The sequence below is a fragment of the Ahaetulla prasina genome, chromosome 1, assembly GCF_028640845.1.
Source record: "Ahaetulla prasina isolate Xishuangbanna chromosome 1, ASM2864084v1, whole genome shotgun sequence".
NCBI classification, from domain to species: Eukaryota; Metazoa; Chordata; class Lepidosauria; order Squamata; family Colubridae; genus Ahaetulla; species Ahaetulla prasina.
This window is the reverse complement of record NC_080539.1, coordinates 377,556,079-377,574,661: the sequence shown is the minus strand read 5'-3', so window position 1 is coordinate 377,574,661 and position 18,583 is coordinate 377,556,079. Positions and strand designations below refer to the sequence as shown.

General features: G+C 48.9%; 1 protein-coding gene across 15 annotated transcripts in view; it reads left to right on the top strand.

Moving 5' to 3' along the window:
* The window catches only part of ADAMTSL5 (ADAMTS like 5), a 43,372-nt gene that overhangs the window by 15,780 nt on the left and 9,009 nt on the right, over positions 1-18,583 (top strand). For 8 of the 15 annotated variants that reach the window (XM_058163770.1, XM_058163775.1, XM_058163774.1 and 5 more), the window contains 5 exons: positions 8,734-8,926; positions 10,068-10,128; positions 13,771-13,879; positions 16,055-16,182; positions 16,909-17,032. In XM_058163770.1, coding sequence (XP_058019753.1) covers positions 8,734-8,926; positions 10,068-10,128; positions 13,771-13,879; positions 16,055-16,182; positions 16,909-17,032 — 615 coding nt within the window. The remainder of the gene's footprint in view (positions 1-8,733; positions 8,927-10,067; positions 10,129-13,770; positions 13,880-16,054; positions 16,183-16,908; positions 17,033-18,583) is intronic. The other 7 variants (XM_058163778.1, XM_058163779.1, XM_058163777.1 and 4 more) reach the window with 3 other exon arrangements.

Genomic DNA, 18,583 nt, shown 5'->3' with positions numbered 1-18,583 from the left:
TTGTCTATCAAATTGGAAATATGTGGTTAGGCAGAGGGTTATGAGATCCATAGTCCTGGGTGTTTTGATCTTTGTGTATTTACCCTGTTTCCCCAAAAATAAGACCTTGTCTTATATTTTTTGAACCCTGAAATAAGTGTTTGGCCTTATTGCCATACGGTCAAAAACCCGATTAGGCTTATTATCAGGGGTTGTTCCTCTGCCCTGGTCCTATTAGATCTTTCAGCAGCTTTTGATACCATCGACCATGGTATCGACCATGGTATCTTGCTGCGACAGCTGGAGGGGCTGGGAGTGGGGGGCACCGTCTTTCGGTGGTTCTCCTCCTACCTTTCTGACCGGTCGCAGACGGTGTTGACAGGTGGGGAGAGTTTGACTGTGAGGCGTCTCATGTGTGGGGTGCCTCAGGGGTCGGTTCTCTCGCCTCTCCTGTTTATCATCTACATGAAGCCGCTAGGTGAGATCATCCGTGGTTTTGGGGTGCAATGTCATCTGTACGCTGATGATACATAGCTGTACATTTCCACCCCTAACCACCCCAATGAAGCCGTTGAAATGATGTCTTGGTGTCTGGAGGCCGTATGGGTCTGGATGGGGAAAAACAGGCTTCGACTCAACCCTTCCAAGACCGAGTGGCTGTGGATGCCGGCATCCCGATACAGTCAGCTGACTCCTTCGCTGACTGTAGGGGGCGAGGCATTGGCCCCCGTGGAAAGGGTTCGCAATCTAGGCGTCCTCCTGGATGTACGGCTGTCTTTAGAAGATCATATGACAGCCGTTGCCAGGGGAGCTTTTTATCAGGTTCGCCTGATACACCAGTTGCGTCCCTTCCTAGACCGGGATTCCTTATGCACAGTCACTCATGCCCTCGTCACTTCCCGCCTAGACTACTGCAATGCTCTCTACATGGGGCTCCCCTTGAAGAGCACTCGGAGGCTCCAACTGTTCCAGAATGCGGCTGCGCGGGTAGGAGAGGGAGCAACTCGAGGCTCCCACGTAACACCGCTCCTGCGCAAGCTGCACTGGCTGCTGGTGGTCTTCCGGGTGCAATTCAAGGTGTTGGTTACCATCTTTAAAGCGCTCCATGGCATAGGACCGGGTTACTTACGAGACCGCCTGCTACTTCCAAATGCCTCCCATCGACCAGTGCGCTCCCATAGGGAGGGCCTCCTCAGGGTGCCATCGGCCAGACAATGTCGACTGGCGACCCCCAGGGGGAGGGCCTTCTCTGTGGGGGCTCCTGCCCTCTGGAACGAGCTACCTCCAGGGTTACGTCAACTCCCTGACCTCCGGACCTTTAGATGTGAGCTGAAGACTTCTTGTTTCATCGCACAGGGCTGGCCTAATAGTTTTTAATGGGGGCTTTTAAATTGAGTTTTAGTTTTTATCGAATTTTAGTTGTTAGCCAAATTGAATGAGTCTTTTAATAATGTTTTTAATTTTTATATTTTTGTTTTATTTGGCTGCAAACCGCCCTGAGTCCTTCGGGAGAAGGGCGGTATAGAAATCAAAATAATAAAATAATAATTATCAGGGGATGTCTTATTTGGGGGAAAGTAGCGTAGTTAAATTGGGTGTGCTGTGGAGTAATGTGGTCATAGATTCTTTGGCTAATTCCGGATCTTTAGAAAGGGGCTCTGACTCCTGCCCCATGCAGTACTCACACACACACCCATGCCCTGGAGCACCTGCATGCAGCAACCTCCCATCTCTTGAAGCACCTGCCTGTGCACAGGAGCCCCTGCCTGGAGCACCCCCTGCCCACCCACAACTCTCACCTGCCAGCTTGCTTGCCTGGTACTCCCGTCTTTTCCCTGCACTGTCCTGGAATTATGACAGTATCTGGGACTGGCAGGTTGGCTTTTACTAAATGATGCAGTTGCATGAGGTTTTGCTTTATAACTACATCCATAATGTTTTCCCACGTTTGCTCATGAGTCCTGTGGGTGCCTGTGATCTACTAGCTTTGGAAATAACACAGTTGCCTTGTTTCAATCTCCTGTGGTTGTTGGAGAAGCACATCTCACAGTGCTGACTCTGTTCTCCCAATATTCTTAGGTAAAATTCCCCAAATTAGATTAGTTTGGAGGCAGTCATGGAGGAAGGTGGGCTCTGGGAGAAAGAAAAATGGCTATTGGCTGTGGGAAGAGCCTCCATGGACAGAGGCATCTACCTTACAATGGCTGGGAAGGTAGTGATGGTGGCAACAACAGGTGCTGCTATACTGGTTGCTTCCCTTGTGGCCCTCCAGCCAGTGAGCGGTGCCACTCCAACAGAGAATACTCAATCAGGTTATAACCAGAAGCTAGCATGGGTTTGTCAAAAACAGATCATGCCAAACAAATCTTATTTCATTATTTGACAAAATAGTGGACCAGCAAAATGCTGTGGACATAGTATACTTGGACTTCAGTAAGGCGTTTGACAAAGTAGACCACAAACTACTTCTTGGTAAGTTAGAAAAATGTGGCATAGACAGCATCACCACCAAATGCAAACTTGAACACTGGGCCATATCTAACAAAATGAAATTTAATGTAGAGAAAAGTTAAGATTTTACACTTAGGCAAGAAAAATCAAATGTCCAGATACAGATTGGATGAAACCTAGCTCAATAGCAGGAACTGCGAGAGGGATCTTGGACTCCAGCAATGTGCTGCAGCTGCCAAAAAAGCCAATACAATCCTAGTCAGTATTAACAGAGGGATAAAAATGAAGCATTAATACCTCTTTATTATTTTTATTTATTTATTTACAGTATTTTGTCAAACACAGCGGTATTGTAATGTATTTTGAACTTTGAGAGGGAATTTTGGGCGGGAAAATTGCACGTTGCTGATTGGTTGAAGCCTCAACCAAAAGAGTATTTAAAGAGGGGTTTTTGCCGGTTGTGTTCGCTGGGGTCACAATAAACTAAAGAGCTGTTGTCACTCACTGGTCTCCTGCCTCTTCATTGCCCGAACTTAACATTGGCGACGAGGGTGGGATGTTGAGGCAGTGAGATTGAAAAAAAAGAGCTGAAGGAACCAGGAATTCGAAAACCCAGCCAGTTCTCGAAGGCGGAAAATAGCGATGTCCAGCTACACGCCGCCAGCGCCATTCGACCCAGCAAAGGAGAAATGGGGGTCGTACATGGCTCGCTTCGAGTGTTTCCTCGAAGCAAACGAACTACAGGGAGTCTCGGACAATCGGAAGCGAGCATACTTCCTGAGCCACTGCGGTCCAGAGGTCTTCGATACGGCGGAGTCACTCTCAGAGCCAACGCCGGTACAATCGGTACCGTGGCAGACACTACAAACAACACTTCGAGCGCACTATGCACCGGTACCCTCAAAGTTCGTCCAACGTTTCGAATTGAGGCAACGGGTACAGCGAGAAGGCGAATCAATAAGTGTGTACATGGCCGCATTGAGGAAAGCCGCAAACCACTGTGAGTACAGAGATTTGGAGGATTCCTTACATTTGTGGGGTCAGGGACATCAGACTACAAAGGCGGCTGCTGTCTAAAAGCAACCTGACTTTAGTGATAGCCCTGGACGACGCCAGAGCTCATGAGATGTCCACCAAGGCGGCGGAGACCTTGCAAAAGCCAAATGCGCAGGGTGCCGGGACAAAGACTACACCAGTCCACAGTGAGGAAGTCCAGGCCGAATCGGAAGGTGAGGAAGAGGAAGAGGTGTTCCACACCGGGAGGCTGGAGAGAGGTGACCGGGACGAATGTGTGAGTTGTGGGGGGCAACACCAACGGCAAAACTGCAGATTCAAGGACGCGGTTTGTCGGCGGTGTGAAAAAAAGGACACATAGCTTGGGCCTGCCGAGCCCCAACCTTCCCGCCAAAATTCAAACCAACCAATCAGAGCGGGAGCAGCGAAGCGCCCGGGATTGGTCCATTTAAAAGGGCGCTGGTTAAACCAGACCACTGTGAGAGTGGGCCACGCATCGACACGACTAGAGAAGAAAATATTTACCCAAGTCTACATTGAAGGGGTGCAGTGCCCCATGGAAGTAGACACTGGGTCGTCAATCACAATTATGTCCTGGGACACCATCGTGAGAGACTTGCCAGCGATCGCTAAACGTCAGCTACAAACCCAGAAGCTGAGAGTGCAGGACTACCAGGGGAATCGGATCCCTGTTCGAGGAGCCACATCCGTCCAAGTCAAATATGGACAATTCAAAAAGACCCTGCCGATCACCATAGTAAACGGAACTCTACCGAGTTTGCTAGGGCTGGACTGGTTCCAAGCTTTGGGCATGGGAGTGACCGGGGTCCACAGGAGCGACGTCATCCTCAGAGACGAACTACTGAAGGAGTTCAAGGACGTATTCAAGGATTGCCTGGGCAAGTACGTGGGGACCCCTATTTCTTTCAACCTTGACCCCCAAGTCGCCCCCATCCGGTTAAAGGCTAGGAGGGTTCCATTCGCCCTAAAGCCTAAAATTGACCGAGAATTGGACAAGCTAGTAAGCCAGGGAATACTAGTCCCCGTCGATCATGCAAAATGGGAGACACCCATAGTAACCCCAGTCAAACCAAACGGATCGGTCCGGATTTGCGCTGACTACAAAGCAACACTTAACAAAGCATTGCAGAAAAGTGCATACCCCATTCCAGTGGTGCAACATTTGCTACACTCATTAGGGCAAGGGCAGGTCTTCACCAAACTCTATTTGGCCCAAGCCTACCAGCAGCTACCTGTAGATAGCAGCACAGCTGAGGCGCAGACAATTGTCACGCACCGCGGGGCTTTCAAATGTACGCAACTCCAGTTCGGAGTTAGCGTGGCCCCAGGGCTCTTCCAGAACCTAATGGAGCGATTATTATAGGGCCTGCCAGGAGTGGTACCATACTTTGACGATGTATTGGTATCAGCTAAAAACTTAGAGGAACTCAGGGTAAAACTAAGGAAGGTGTTGGGCATTTTTAGGTCTGCGGGGCTTAAAGTTAAGCTCAACAAATGCCACATTGGGGTGAAATCTGTAGAATTCCTAGGATACCGAATAGACAGGGAAGGGATCCACCCCACGGAGAGCAAGGTACGGGCCATTAGAAAGGCCCCAGCCCCCCAAAATAAAACAGAATTACAGGCATTCTTGGGGCTTGTTAATTTCTATGCGGTATTCTTGAAGAATAAAGCAACAGTAGCCGAGCCGCTACATAAGTAGTATGTTGTTTCGGGTGGCCCGCTCCCTCCTTCATCAGGAGGTGCGGGATGACCCTTTGCAGGGACGAGCCGAGGAGTTTAGTGGTTATCTATACGATAAAATCGCTCAGCTCTGGGACGGTCAGGACCGAAATTGGGATGATCCAAGCGAGGGAGAGGAGACACGTCTTGTTGAGCCGGTTTGGGATGAATTTGACCCTGTGGCTCCTGAGGACGTGGACAGGTTGTTGGGGAGGCTTCACGGCACGACATGTTTACTGGACCCGTGCCCTTCCTGGCTGGTACTGGCCACTCAGGAGGTGACATGAGGCTGGCTCCAGAGGATTATCAACGCTTCTTTGCTGGAAGGGGTTTTCCCTGCCGCCTTGAAAGAGGCGGTGGTGAGACCCCTCCTCAAGAAGCCCTCCCTGGACCCAGCTATTTTGGGTAACTATCGTCCAGTCTCCAACCTTCGCTTCGTTGCGAAGGTTGTAGAGAGTGCTGTGGCGCGACAGCTACCCCAATACCTGGATGAAGCCGTCTATCTAGACCCGTTCCAGTCCGGCTTTCGACCCGGATACAGCACGGAGACAGCTTTGGTCGCATTGGTGGATGATCTCTGGCGGGCCAGGGACAGGGGGTACTCCTCTGCCCTGGTCCTATTAGACCTCTCAGCGGCTTTTGATACCATCGACCATGGTATCTTGCTGCGCCGGTTGGGGGGATTGGGAGTGGGAGGCACCGTGCATCGGTGGTTCTCCTCCTATCTCTCCGACCGGTCGCAGACGGTGTTGACAGGGGGGCAGAGGTCGGCCGCGAGGTGCCTCACTTGTGGGGTCCCGCAGGGGTCGATTCTCTCGCCCCTGCTGTTCAACATCTACATGAAGCCGTTGGGTGAGATCATCAGTGGCTTCGGGGTGAGATACCAACAGTACGCTGATGACACCCAGCTGTACTTTTCCACCCCGGGCCACCCCAATGAAGTTGTTGAAGTGCTGTCCCGGTGTTTGGAAGCCGTACGGGTCTGGATGGGGAGAAACAGGCTCAAGCTTAATCCCTCCAAGACGGAGTGGCTGTAGATGCCGGCACCCCGATTCAGTCAACTGCAGCCGCAGTTGACTGTTGGAGGCCTGGTTCGGCAGTTGCGCCCCTTCCTTGATCGGGATGCCTTGTGCACAGTCACTCATGCGCTCGTTACCTCTCGCTTGGATTATTGTAATGCTCTCTACATGGGGCTCCCCCTGAAGTGCACTCGGAGGCTTCAGTTAGTCCAGAATGCAGCTGCGCGGGTGATAGAGGGAGCTACGCGTAGCTCCTATGTAACACCGCTCCTGCGCAGACTGCACTGGCTACCTGTGGCCTTTCGAGTGCACTTTAAGGTGTTGGTTACGACCTTTAAAGCGCTCCATGGCTTAGGGCCTGGGTACCTACGGGACCGTCTGCTGTTACCACATGCCTCCCACCGACCCGTACGCTCTCACAGAGAGGGACTTCTCAGGGTGCCGTCCGCCAAACAATGTCGGCTGGCGACCCCAGGAAGGGCCTTCTCTGTGGGGCCCCGACACTCTGGAACGAGCTTCCCCCAGGTTTACGCCAAATACCTGACCTTCGGACTTTTCGCCGCGAACTGAAGACACACCTTTTTATCCGCGCGGGGCTGGCTTAAATTGAATTTTAAATGTCAAATTTTATTAATTTTAAATGGGGTTTTTTAGTGTATGGTAAATTTTTAAATTGTCAGGCTAATTTAAATAAGTTTTTTAAATTGCATTTTAATTGTATTTTGTATTGTTTGTTTTATTCTGCCTGTACACTGCCCTGAGTCCTTCGGGAGAAGGGCGGTATAAAAATCAAATAAATAAATAAATAAATAAATAAATAAATAAATAAATAAATAAATAAATAAATAAATAAATAAGTTGCTAGCAAAGAAAGCTGTGTGGTCCTGGGGCAGAGAAGAGGCTAGGGCATTTGAGGGGGTAAAAAACCTTTTGTCCAGCGATAGCCTCCTCATCCAGTACAATGGCACGTTGCCACTAGTGCTAGTTTGCGATGCTTCACCATATGGGGTGGGGGCGGTGCTCAGCCATAGGTTACCGAATGGTACAGAAGCCCCTATAGCGTATTATTCCCGGACGATGTCCTCTGCAGAAAGGAACTACATCCAGTTAGATAGGGAAGCGTTGGCCATAGTCTCCGGGGTTAAGAAATTCCACGAATACTTGTTCGGGCGAGATTTCGAGATAGTCACGGACCACAGACCCCTTCTAGGGCTTTTAGCGGGTGACCGCCCAACACCCGTGGCACTTTCTCCCAGGCTGACCCGATGGACTATTTTCCTAGCGGCATACTCCTACAAATTGCTCCACCGCCCAGGAAAAGACTTAGGGCATGTGGACGCTCTGAGCAGATGCCCTTTACCAGAGACAATTGAAGACCCCACCCCGGGGACACCCGTCTTGCTAATTGACTCTTTGGACTCTGGCCCAGTCACATCCAAGCAGGTGGCTAGGGCATCTTACAGGGACATTACAATACGGACTGTAATCGGTTGGGTGCAAAGGTGTTGGCCCGCTGCGCGGCGTTCAAAGACTTTAAAAAACAATCAGAACTGTCTGTTCAAGGGGTGTCTGTGATGGGGGGATACGGTAGTTATCCCAGAAAAATTACGTGAAAATGTGTTGGAACTGTTGCATGTGGGCCACCCAGGGATTGTGCGGATGAAGAGTTTAGCGAGGAGTTATGTATGGTGGCCCTTAATGGATAAGGACATCAGTGACAGGGTAGGGAAATGCCAATCCTGCCAAGAGTCGAGGTCGCTACCCCTACAGCCCCAGTTAGAGTGGGAGAAACCCCAGGGCCATGGTCCAGGATTCACATAGATTTTGCGGGCCGTTCCATGGGCAGACCTTTTAATTGTAGTAGATGCCTACTCAAAATGGTTAGAAATCATCCTCATGAAAAGCACAACGGCGAGCAGTAATCACAGTCCTAAGGCATCTATTCGTAACACACGGCCTGCCCGACACCTAGTCTCTGACAACGGCCCGCAATTCACGGCAAACCAGTTTGAGGGGTATTTAGTGGGAGAGGGCATCAGACATGTCCTCTCGGCGCCTTTCCACCCAGCGGCGAACGGACTTGGCGAACGTTTCGTTCGGAGGACCAAGGCGCTATCTAGGATAAGTCCAGGTGACTGGCAAACGAAAATAGACACTTTCCTGGCCGTCCAACATAGGACCCCTTGTGTAACAACTGGCCGCAGCCCAGCAGAACTCTTAATGGGCAGGAAACTCAGGTGCCCACTAGACCGACTAAACCCAACTTATACCCCAGACGGGTACAAGGGTATTCAAGGAAAAACCAGGGAAATGACAGTGGGTGACCCAGTATGGGCACACAACTATAGCGAGGGCCCAACATGGTTAAAGGGGGAAATTCTGGGCATAACTGGACCCAAATCATACGTAGTAGACATGGAGGACGGCCGGGTATGGAAACGCCACATAGACCAGTTAAGAAAACGTATACCAAACAAACTAGAAACCAAACAACCAGGCCCTGACTACCAATTGTTTGAATCTGCAGCTGACTCAAACCCGAGGCGAGCGGAGGACTTATCTGATTCCGATGAAGTCCAGCGACGCCAACCGGTTCCTCCTGAAGGCAACAGGAACGACTCAGCCAATAATCCAGGGCCGGACGGCCTAGAGGAGGAGCTGGGAGGAACAAACAGTCCCTCCGACCAGCTCGACTCTCTCCCAGAGAATGAACTGCGCAGGTCAGAAAGAGTTAGGAGACGCCCTGTCTACCTGCGCGATTACGTAGAGAAATAGCATGAAAATATTATGTAAATAGAGGTACAAAGCGTTCTGGGAGGGAAGGAGTGTAATGTATTTTGAACTTTGAGAGGGAATTTTGGGCGGGAAAATTGCACGTTGCTGATTGGTTGAAGCCTCAACCAAAAGAGTATTTAAAGAGGGGTTTTTGCCGGTTGTGTTCGCTGGGGTCACAATAAACTAAAGAGCTGTTGTCACTCACTGGTCTCCTGCCTCTTCATTGCCCGAACTTAACAGGTATATTCTATTCTATTCTATTCTATTATTCTATTCTATATATACGTATAAACATGAAATAACCATACAAATTGGATACAATCAAGGGGAACATTTGTACAGGAACGGTAGGCACGCTGGTGCTCTTATGCACGCCCCTTACAGACCTCTTAGGAATGGGGTTAGGTCAATAGTAGATAGTCTTTGGTTAAAGCTTTGGGGATTATGGGAAGAGACCACAGAGTCAGGTAGTGCATTCCAGGCATGTCTTGGTAATATTGCATCCAGTTTTGATGACCACAATATAAAAAAGATGTGATTCTGGAAAGAGGGCAGAGAAAGCAACAAAAATATTTAGGGGGCTCAAAGCTAAAATATAGGAAGAACGATCGCAGGAATTGGGTATGTCTAATCTACTGAAAAGAAGGACCCGTGGGGTGGCAGTCTTCCAATATCTAAGGGGCTCTCATAGGGAAAAGGGGGTGAACTTATTCTCCAAAGCACCAGAAGGCAGGACAATAGAATAGAATAGAATTTTTATTGGCCAAGTGTGATTGGACACACAAGGAATTTGTCTTGGTGCATATGCTCTCAGTGTACATAAAAGAAGCAACGGATGGGAAGTCATCAAAGAGAGAACCAACCTAGAACTAAGGAGAAACTTCCTGACATTGAAAACAATTAACCAATGGAACGGCTTGCATTCAAAGTTGTGAATGCTCTAACACTGGAGATTTTTAAGAAGAATTTGGACAACAGCTTTTCTGAAATGGTATAGGGCTTCCTGCCTGAGGAGGGGATTGTACTAGAAAACCTCCAAGGTCCCTTCCAACTCTGTTCTGTTATTCTGTTTCTCTTGGGCCATAGGCTTCCTGGAGAAGAGCCCTGCCGAGCAGAGGCCAGGCAGTATCGTGTCTGTGAGCGGAAAGTGAGTATCCTCCTCTCCCCTGCTGAGCCGGTCTTGATAGGGGGCAGGTGGGCTTAACAATGAGGCTGCAAGCCTCTTGCAGACATCAGTCATGGGGTGGAGGGCAAGGAAAAAGGCACTTGGGGGTCCTGGTTTGACCACAGTCCTTGAATGATCAAGGGAACCTTTGCTGGCATGGCCTGGGAGGAAATCCAACAGTCCCATGGTCCCTGCGTGGCCTTTGTGGTCACCAGCAGCATGCAACATATAAGTGCGCACCTAAATTATGGAGAGACAGATCAGCTGAATGCTGCCCAGACCCCCTCCTTATAAATGGGGAATCCCTCCAGATTATTATGGGTTTGGAATTTTTTTTCCTTTTTATGATCATGTAATCCCTTAATTTAGGGTAGAGTTGGCATGAGAGAATGAATGGAGCTGAGATTTACTGGTCGGATGCCCTTCCTGATGCCCACACAGAGCTCTCAACAGATACTTTCTCTTTGAGAGAAACATCTGCCAGTACCTAGGATTGAACTCTCAGCCTTCTTCTTTTTTTTTTTGTAAACAAGTTTTATTAGAATTTTTCTTTCATCATACATATTTTATGAACAGAGTGTTGACCAGGTCACAACTTATACATCTTATATATATTAATCTTTATAATCTATTCCAATCTTCCCATTTTTTCCATATTCATCTTTTTTATATAATTCTTTATCACAAATTAATCATTTTTCACCATATCTTGTTATTTCAGCTTCTGCCATACTATTCTTTTTTTTTCAAGTCCATTTTACTTATTTCCAATTTCAGCCATAATATTCTTTTTCCATACTTATCTTAATTTCTTCTTAATACATAATACATAAACAGTATCACTATCTGCCCTTAATTCCAATCTCTTACAATCAGATCAATTGATTATATTTCTCTATTACAAAATATATTTCTCAAAATCCCTATCCCACAACATTTCAACTGTCTCTTAATTTGAATTGCCTTCAAAATGAAACCAAATTGCCATTTCACATTTCATCTGCTATTCTGTTTTACTATAAGCAATATACATCATCGTATTCAAATCTTACATTAAAACCCTTTAACTTAGTTGACCATCCATAATTAATAATATTAATACAAATCTACTAGTATGTACCTTATTTTCCTTCCTCCCTTCCACTAATCTTCCCTTCTTTAACCATTTTCTCTTGGTCTCTCCAAAATTCCACTTCTTGATAGTTTTCTCCTTTTATCCTATTCTCTTAACTTCTTCTTTTTCCTTTTTTTATATTTATTATATCTTTTCTTCTGAATCCTTTTTCTCACTTTTAGTTATATTATTCGAGTAGTTCTCCCCAAGCTTTCTCCTAATCTCTTTCCACTCTTTCCCTCTTTACCCTTTGATTGATTCTTTTTTGGGCGATGTTCCTCCCATCCACTCTTTTTTTGCCACTGTAAATCCCAGTGAAATCATCTAGCTGCTTTTTGCATTCAATTCCTTTTCCTTATTATTTTCTTACTCCTCATTTATGCTCTCTTTTATCACCTTCTCCCCTATTTACTGTTCTGGGTGTTCCAGCAAAATTTCTGACTTTTTATTACCCTTTAGTGATTCACACATATTTTTAAACATCTCAATTAATTCCTCACACATCCAAGACTCTATATTGCCAATTTAAGAAATTATTAACACTTTTGAATTATGTCACATTTAATTAAAGTTTGAAATCCATATAGTCTCTTTTTGTTTTCAAATAATGTCCAATTCAAGTATTTATCCAGTCCACTCCAAGTTAAAGTTTTGTTATCTTCCATAGCCGTTGAGAATCAAAACCAAACAATGTAAAGACAAATACTCCTTAAAAGTTCCCAGTTTCTTAATTATCTTTTAGTAGTCAAGGTCACAGCTGTACTTTCTCTTCTATCTTCCAACAAATATTGCAGTACTCTTTCCGCCAGCAGATGTCTTTCTCAAATCCACAATATTTTCAAACCAACTAAATGTCAAAGCTGTCAAAAATATTTTAAATCCATATAAAAATAGTTTTCCTTGGATTCTTTTCTTTTATTATTTTTTATTTCTCCAAATCCAATTATAGATATGAAAACTTTCTTAGGCTTTTGTATTCTAGCTTTATCTTTGTTCTTCTCCCTCCATAGAATTTCCCAAGTGCCAATTAACCACTCATTTCAACTCCGGGACACCTTTTAATATTCCAATTCAAAATTTTCTTTTACCTGTGAGTTGGCCAATCACTCACCCGGTACCAGCGCTCCGTTCAAACACCGCTCCTGCACAAAAACTTAGTTCAATTGCCCCAGCTTTAGAATGGCCACCACCCCTGCCACCGGTCCAAAGAGCTGCCTCTGACCTTTCCAAGAATGTGCCTGTTCCTCTTGGTTGTTCGAGACACCTCTCCTTCTTCACTGTCCCTACAGGATGGTTCCGGTCCAAAGACCGCCCCCCCCCCGGGAAAACAGTTTGTCTGGCTGGATTTTTGTGGAGCTCATCGGAGCCCACTAATTTTCCAGCTGGTCTTGCTGCGATGCTTCCGGTTTTTTCGAACTCTCAACCTTCTGAGATGGAGGTGAGCATCTTCACCACTAGGCCACCACGCCACTCAAAATGGGTCCAGAATGCAGGGATCAATTTCTGCCCAAAGTTTCTGGTAGGCACAAAGAGATCTGGGGCCTTGTGGATTTGTGCTTACATTCAAGATGCATAGTTAACATCCAGCCTTGTATTCTAGGGCTTTTGTTTAAAAACATATCAGAGTTAACAGAATAATAGAGTTGGAAGGGACCTTGGAGGTCCCTTCTAGTCCAACCCCCTACCCAAGCAGGAAACCCTATACCATTTCAGATAGGTGGCTGTCCAAGTTCTTCTTAAAAGCCTCCAGCGATGGAGCAACCAAATGAAATGAATGAAAACTGTTCCATTGAGAGGCTGCTCCCGCAGTGAGTAATCAACATGTTTGATAGGTTGGCATGTGAAGCTTCTTGTTGATTTTATTGTTTATTGCTTAACAACCATTCATTGGCAGTAACAATGGCACTGAAAAAAACAATGAATCAGTCCTTACACTTACGACCATTACAGCATCCCCATGGTCAATGTGATTATGATTTGGGAGTTTGGCAGCTGGTGCCCATTTACCACATTCAGGGCATTCTGCAGCCGTGTGGTCGCCATCTGTGGCACTCCCAAAGTCAAGAGGGTAGGCAGCAACAAGTTTCACTTGCCTGATCATGGGCGATTCCCTTAATAATGACCATAGCAAAAAAAGTCCATAAGAGCAGGTGCTTAATGACAGCACCACTTAAAGATGATTTTTTTCAGTCCCTATTGGGGTCAGAAATCAAGGATGATCTAAAGTGGTAGAGGCCCTGATGGTATTTATGAACCTTATGCAGTGCTTTTGAAGTTTTACTACGTTTTGTTACAATTTTATTTCTCTGTGATTCTGGATTAGAGTGTTGGTGTTCTTGTTTGGTATTGTTGGCTCTTATGGGTTACCTTGTCTGGAGCATGTCATTTATAGAGTGAATGAATGAATGAATGGGAAGTCAACCTGGATGTGTCTCTTCTTTCTATCCTGCAGTCGTGGTCTAACGGTGGTCGTGTCGTCTCCCTTCCCCTCCCCTCCCTCTCTCTCACAGGCCTGCCCAGCTGGCATTGTCCCCTTCAGGGCTATGCAGTGCACTCTCTACAACAGCAGGCCCATCCTAGGGGGGCAGGCCCAGTACCAGTGGGTCCCCTTCCATGGAGGTGAGAGCATCGGTGAGGGCAGCCAGGCCCTCAAGGTCACTGGGGGAGAGTGGGGCTTGGCTATGGGTTTCTTTATGGCTTCACTTTGGGGAGCCCAGTGCTGGGCCTGCCCTGGAGTTGATCGTGAGAACCAGCTTTCTCCAGGAGCAGAGTCAAGGCAAGGCCCATCCTGAGGGGAGGGAGCTTCATGGCTTGGAGTCCTATGCCAGTGTATGTGTGTGTCCTAAAGACCCTTCTACCCTTATAAACAATGACTGGCAGGCAGGAATACTTCCCCTTTTTCAAGAAAAATACTTCAGCACATTTAGACTAAAAGGTGTTACCAATCCACCGCAGGAGATTTCCTTGGGTCCCCATGAAGAGCGTGATTGGGGACTTTCCTCAGAATGGAAACCCCAGGACAAGGCAGAGTGGAGACAGATTGACAGCCAGAGAATTGAGCAGAAGGAGTTAAACTTTCTGCTCTTGCAAATGGACACCAAGCTTTATCATCGTGGGTTTTGTGGCTTATTTGTGTGGTTTTTGACATTGGATCCAGTTCACATCCTACAAAGCGTAGGATAAGGTATCTGCTAGAGTGGCTTTTCCTCTAAGATCCTAGTAAAGTGACATCAGTTGATGGATCCCCAGAGCCTTGTGAAGCTGGGGAAGGTGGGGTAGACCCCCCCCTTTCTGCACTCAGACCTTGGAAGGCCCTTTTCGAGGAGCTGCATTCTGGGAAACAGAGAAGACCAGGGAGAGGAGAGTGGGATTCCGCCTGTGTCTTCTGCCTTCTGCTTGATTCATCCTGTGCTCTGATCGCAAACCGGATGTGGGACTCAATTGATTGGGACAAGAGTGGAGAGTGACGTCCAAATAACTGACCGGCTCAGCAGGATTACAAACCCCACCAGAGCTGTGTTGTGAGAATGGGCACAAGTAGTGTAGTAGAGCATTAATGGAGCCAAGACAGAGCTGAAGTCCGAAGGTAGCCCCAGAAATCAGGGTTCTGTCAGTGTGTATGCTTTATATCAGGGGTGTCCAAACTACGGCCCGTGGGCCAACTGCGGCCCGCGGCTCAGTTTTTATTGGCCCGTAGCAAATTCTGAAAGTATAATTGAATATGGCCCTTTTCGGCCGCCTCCCGGTACTTGCCCGGTGGTTCGCTGCGAGGCTTGCGGCTCCTCCCCATGGGCGGGGAATAATGAAGGGAGGGGGCGGAGGAGGCAGCGAGCGGGAAAGAGGCTGCTGGCCGTGCCTGACCCCAGCAGTTCTACCCTCGCCTTCCTCGGGCCGCCTGGCGAGGCTCCTCGCGCCTCCCCATGTCGGACACGCGTGGCGGCAGTGACAGCCATCGAGAAACAGGTGAGGAGGCGGCGGGGAAAGAGGGTGCTGGGCGTTCCCGACCCCAGCAGGTCTAACCTCGCCTTCCTCGGGCCCCTGGCGAGGCTCCTCGCGCCTCCCATGTGGGACACGCGTGGCGGCAGTGACAGCCATCGAGAAACAGGTGAGGAGGCGGCGAGCGGGAAAGAGGCTGCTGGCCGTGCCCGACCCCAGCAGTTCTACCCTCGCCTTCCTCGGGCCGCCTGGCGAGGCTCCTTGCGCCTCCACCCCTTGGGCAGGGAATAATGAAGGGAGTTTCAAGTTCATACCAAATACAAAACAAAAGCCAAGATCAGGGGTGTCCAAACTTGGTCTCTTTAAGACTTGTGGACTTCAATTCCCAGAGTTCCTCAGCCACACCCCAAAATAAGCCACGCCCACAGAACTGGTACGAAAAAAAATTACCACCCCCCCCGGTTCAATGGTGTGGCCCGGGCCTTTGCTTATTTTTCTGTATTTGGCCCTCACCAAAAAAACTTTGGACACCCCTGCTTTATATACACACACAACACTACAACTGCCTGGATGGGAATTTGCTGAAAGGAGAGAAAGTGCTTTAAAACATTTCCAAGGGGAAAGTGAGCCAGGATCCCTGACTGTGGCTGTCCAGGGCCGGAGGCAAGTCAGCTGCATGGGGGGAGAATGCACACCCCCTGGAGCAAAGACAGCGAGAGAGACTGAAAAACCTCAACCCTGGTCCAGCACTGTGTGACCTTTAGGCCACCCCGCCCCGCCCCCCAATCAAATGGATGGTCATTTTTTGTGCCACTGCCTGGCTCTCATACCCCCTCTGCCTCCTTTGCCTTCTCCCAGCTGCCAACCTCTGTGACCTTAACTGTCTGGCGATGGGGCACAATTTTTACTACAGCTTTGGTCGAGTCCTGGATGGAACCCCCTGCAGCCCAGCATCGCCGGAACTCTGCATCAGCGGCCGCTGCTTGGTGAGTCAGCCAGCATCGGCTATGACAGGTTGTGACTGTGAGGGGAAGGGGTGGGTGCGAGGGAAGTGCCAGAGGATTTCCCAGGAAGAACATTGGGGGGGGGGAGGCAGACAAGCAGCAGCTCAGCCCAGAGCCGGATGGGGGCAGAGGAAGAGATTTAGGAGACCCCTCCCCAGAAACTCCCAGGGCATATCAGTTTGGGTGGGGGCAGTAAAGGTTATTCCAGCAGATTCGGTCTATTTGGAGTGACTAACTAACTAACTTTGGCTGGATTGTTTGATCCTGGGCTCAGCCTGCCCCTCCCCGCTTTTGGCCAGTAGAGGGACAGGTGGCCAGGATCCTCCCATTCGCCAGCATTGGGTTGTCGCCCTCATTCTCCAAGCACAGCAAGACAAAAACACAAAACTCAACACAAACCAAGGAGGCGCTGCACCCACAGCAGCCTCATTGTTGACCGGGTGACTAAAGGAAAGTCGCAGGTGTCCTTGTTTTCTAGAGGGGAAGAGCAGCCCATCTGCAAAAAAAGCACTTGCCCTGGGTGGGAGGGGAGAAATGCTTTTTCTGGGGAGGACTTCCCTCCCCATCCCAAGACATCCCTGAGCGGCAGCTCTAGCAGGGAATGGGAATGTAGGGCAGCCTTGCAGTGGGCTTTCTCCATCCCCCTCCCCATAACAAGGGGGGCTCTTCCAGGCACCTCTAATTGCCACCCTTTCTCCAATCCTTCAGAGAGCTGGCTGTGATGGAGTCCTGGGCTCCGAGGCACAGGCCGATGCCTGTGGTGTCTGTGGGGGCAAGAACGAGTCCTGCGTCTTCATCCAGGAAGCCTTCCGGGTGGCGGTTCCCGCCTCTGGTGATTGAATGTGCTGACGTGGGTGAAGCTTTGGCTTTTGGCATTCGTCAACCCAGCCCCTTGCCTCTCCCCCTCCCCTCCCCTCCCCACCCCTCCCTTCCTCCTCTGCTGCTGCTCTGCTGGCTGGCCGGGGCTGTCCTGAAGGCGGATTTTGCCCATCTGACATGCAGGGTGATGCCTGGGGCCCTCTAGGAGCCCCACCTCACAGGTTTGCAGCTCCTTCCTGCCCAGGGAGGGGGCACCAAACACTCCTGGATGGGCACCAGAGTCTCAGCATTCTTGGCATGCAAGAGTAACACAAAAATACTCCTAAGCAACAGGCAGATGCCCCTGGGCCAGCCTGGAGGCCAAAAGCAGGACGTAAACGGTTAAGAATAGTGTGTGAAGACAGGAGATGCACCTTGTGAGTCTGTGAAATTCACTAAAAGGAGAAGTGTGGAATCCGTCTGAATGAAGCTTATCCAGGCACACCTGTCTCATGGCATCACACCTTTCTAAGGACACTACTCGCACCACTGTGCAAATGACAGAGTTGCAGATGACAAACTCAAGTTCTACCGTACCTGTGTTGTCACTGTGCCCTCTAGTCCAGGGGTGAAATCCAAAATTTTTCCCTACTGGTTCTGTGGGCGTGGCTTGGTGGGCGTGACAGGGGAAGGATATTGCAAAATCTCCATTCCCACCCCACTCTGGGGCCAGCCAGAGATGGTATTTGCTGGTTCTCCAAAGTAATCAAAATTTCCGCTACCGGTTCTCCGAACTACTCAAAATTTCCGTTACCGGTTCTCCAGAACCTGTTAGAACCTGCTGGATTTCACCCCTGCTCTAGTCCCGTCCCACCTCCTGCACACTTCACATCCAGTCTCACAGACTGGAGCTGACAAGCGCATACAGTGTGTACCAAAATGGGAGGGTGTGGGTGTGCAGCTGAAAATAAGGCTCCGGTTGGCGATTCAGAGACGCTTCAGTGAACTCTGACAAGGGGAGAAATGGGGGTGCATTTTGGAAACTGAAGGAAGTGGGGGAGGGGGATATCCTTGCTTCCTTTGATGAAGGATGTGGGAGAGGAAGGAAGTAGGAAGCACAGAAAATGTTGACTGGGCCTTCCGAACACAACACTTTTCAGGCAGGCGAAATGCATGTCAGCACACCTGGCAAAAGACTGGCCCTAAATCTAAGAGCAAGTTTGATGAGGGGATTCAGGCTGAACTTTGGAGAGCAGATGCCAGGGCTGTGAGGAGGCAGGCTTCCTTCATGGCCCTGGGGGTGGGGGTGGGGGGAGGAGAAAGAAAAGAGGGGCCAGCCTTTGATTAATCTTCCAGCAGAGAGAGAAAATGGGCCCTTCCTCGGAGCTGCATTGCGTGGGCACTCCTCCAGTCCTTGAATTGGCATGGAGACCCTGGCATGGCCGGGGGGGGGGGGAGAGGTTCCTCAAAAAAGTTGGGCATTTTCATGTCACCATTCCTGGCATGTGTGAGGATGGGTCTTAGAAGTGGCTGGAATGACATAACTGGAAGTCAAAAAAAAGACCAGGGGAGGGGAGTGTGCCGT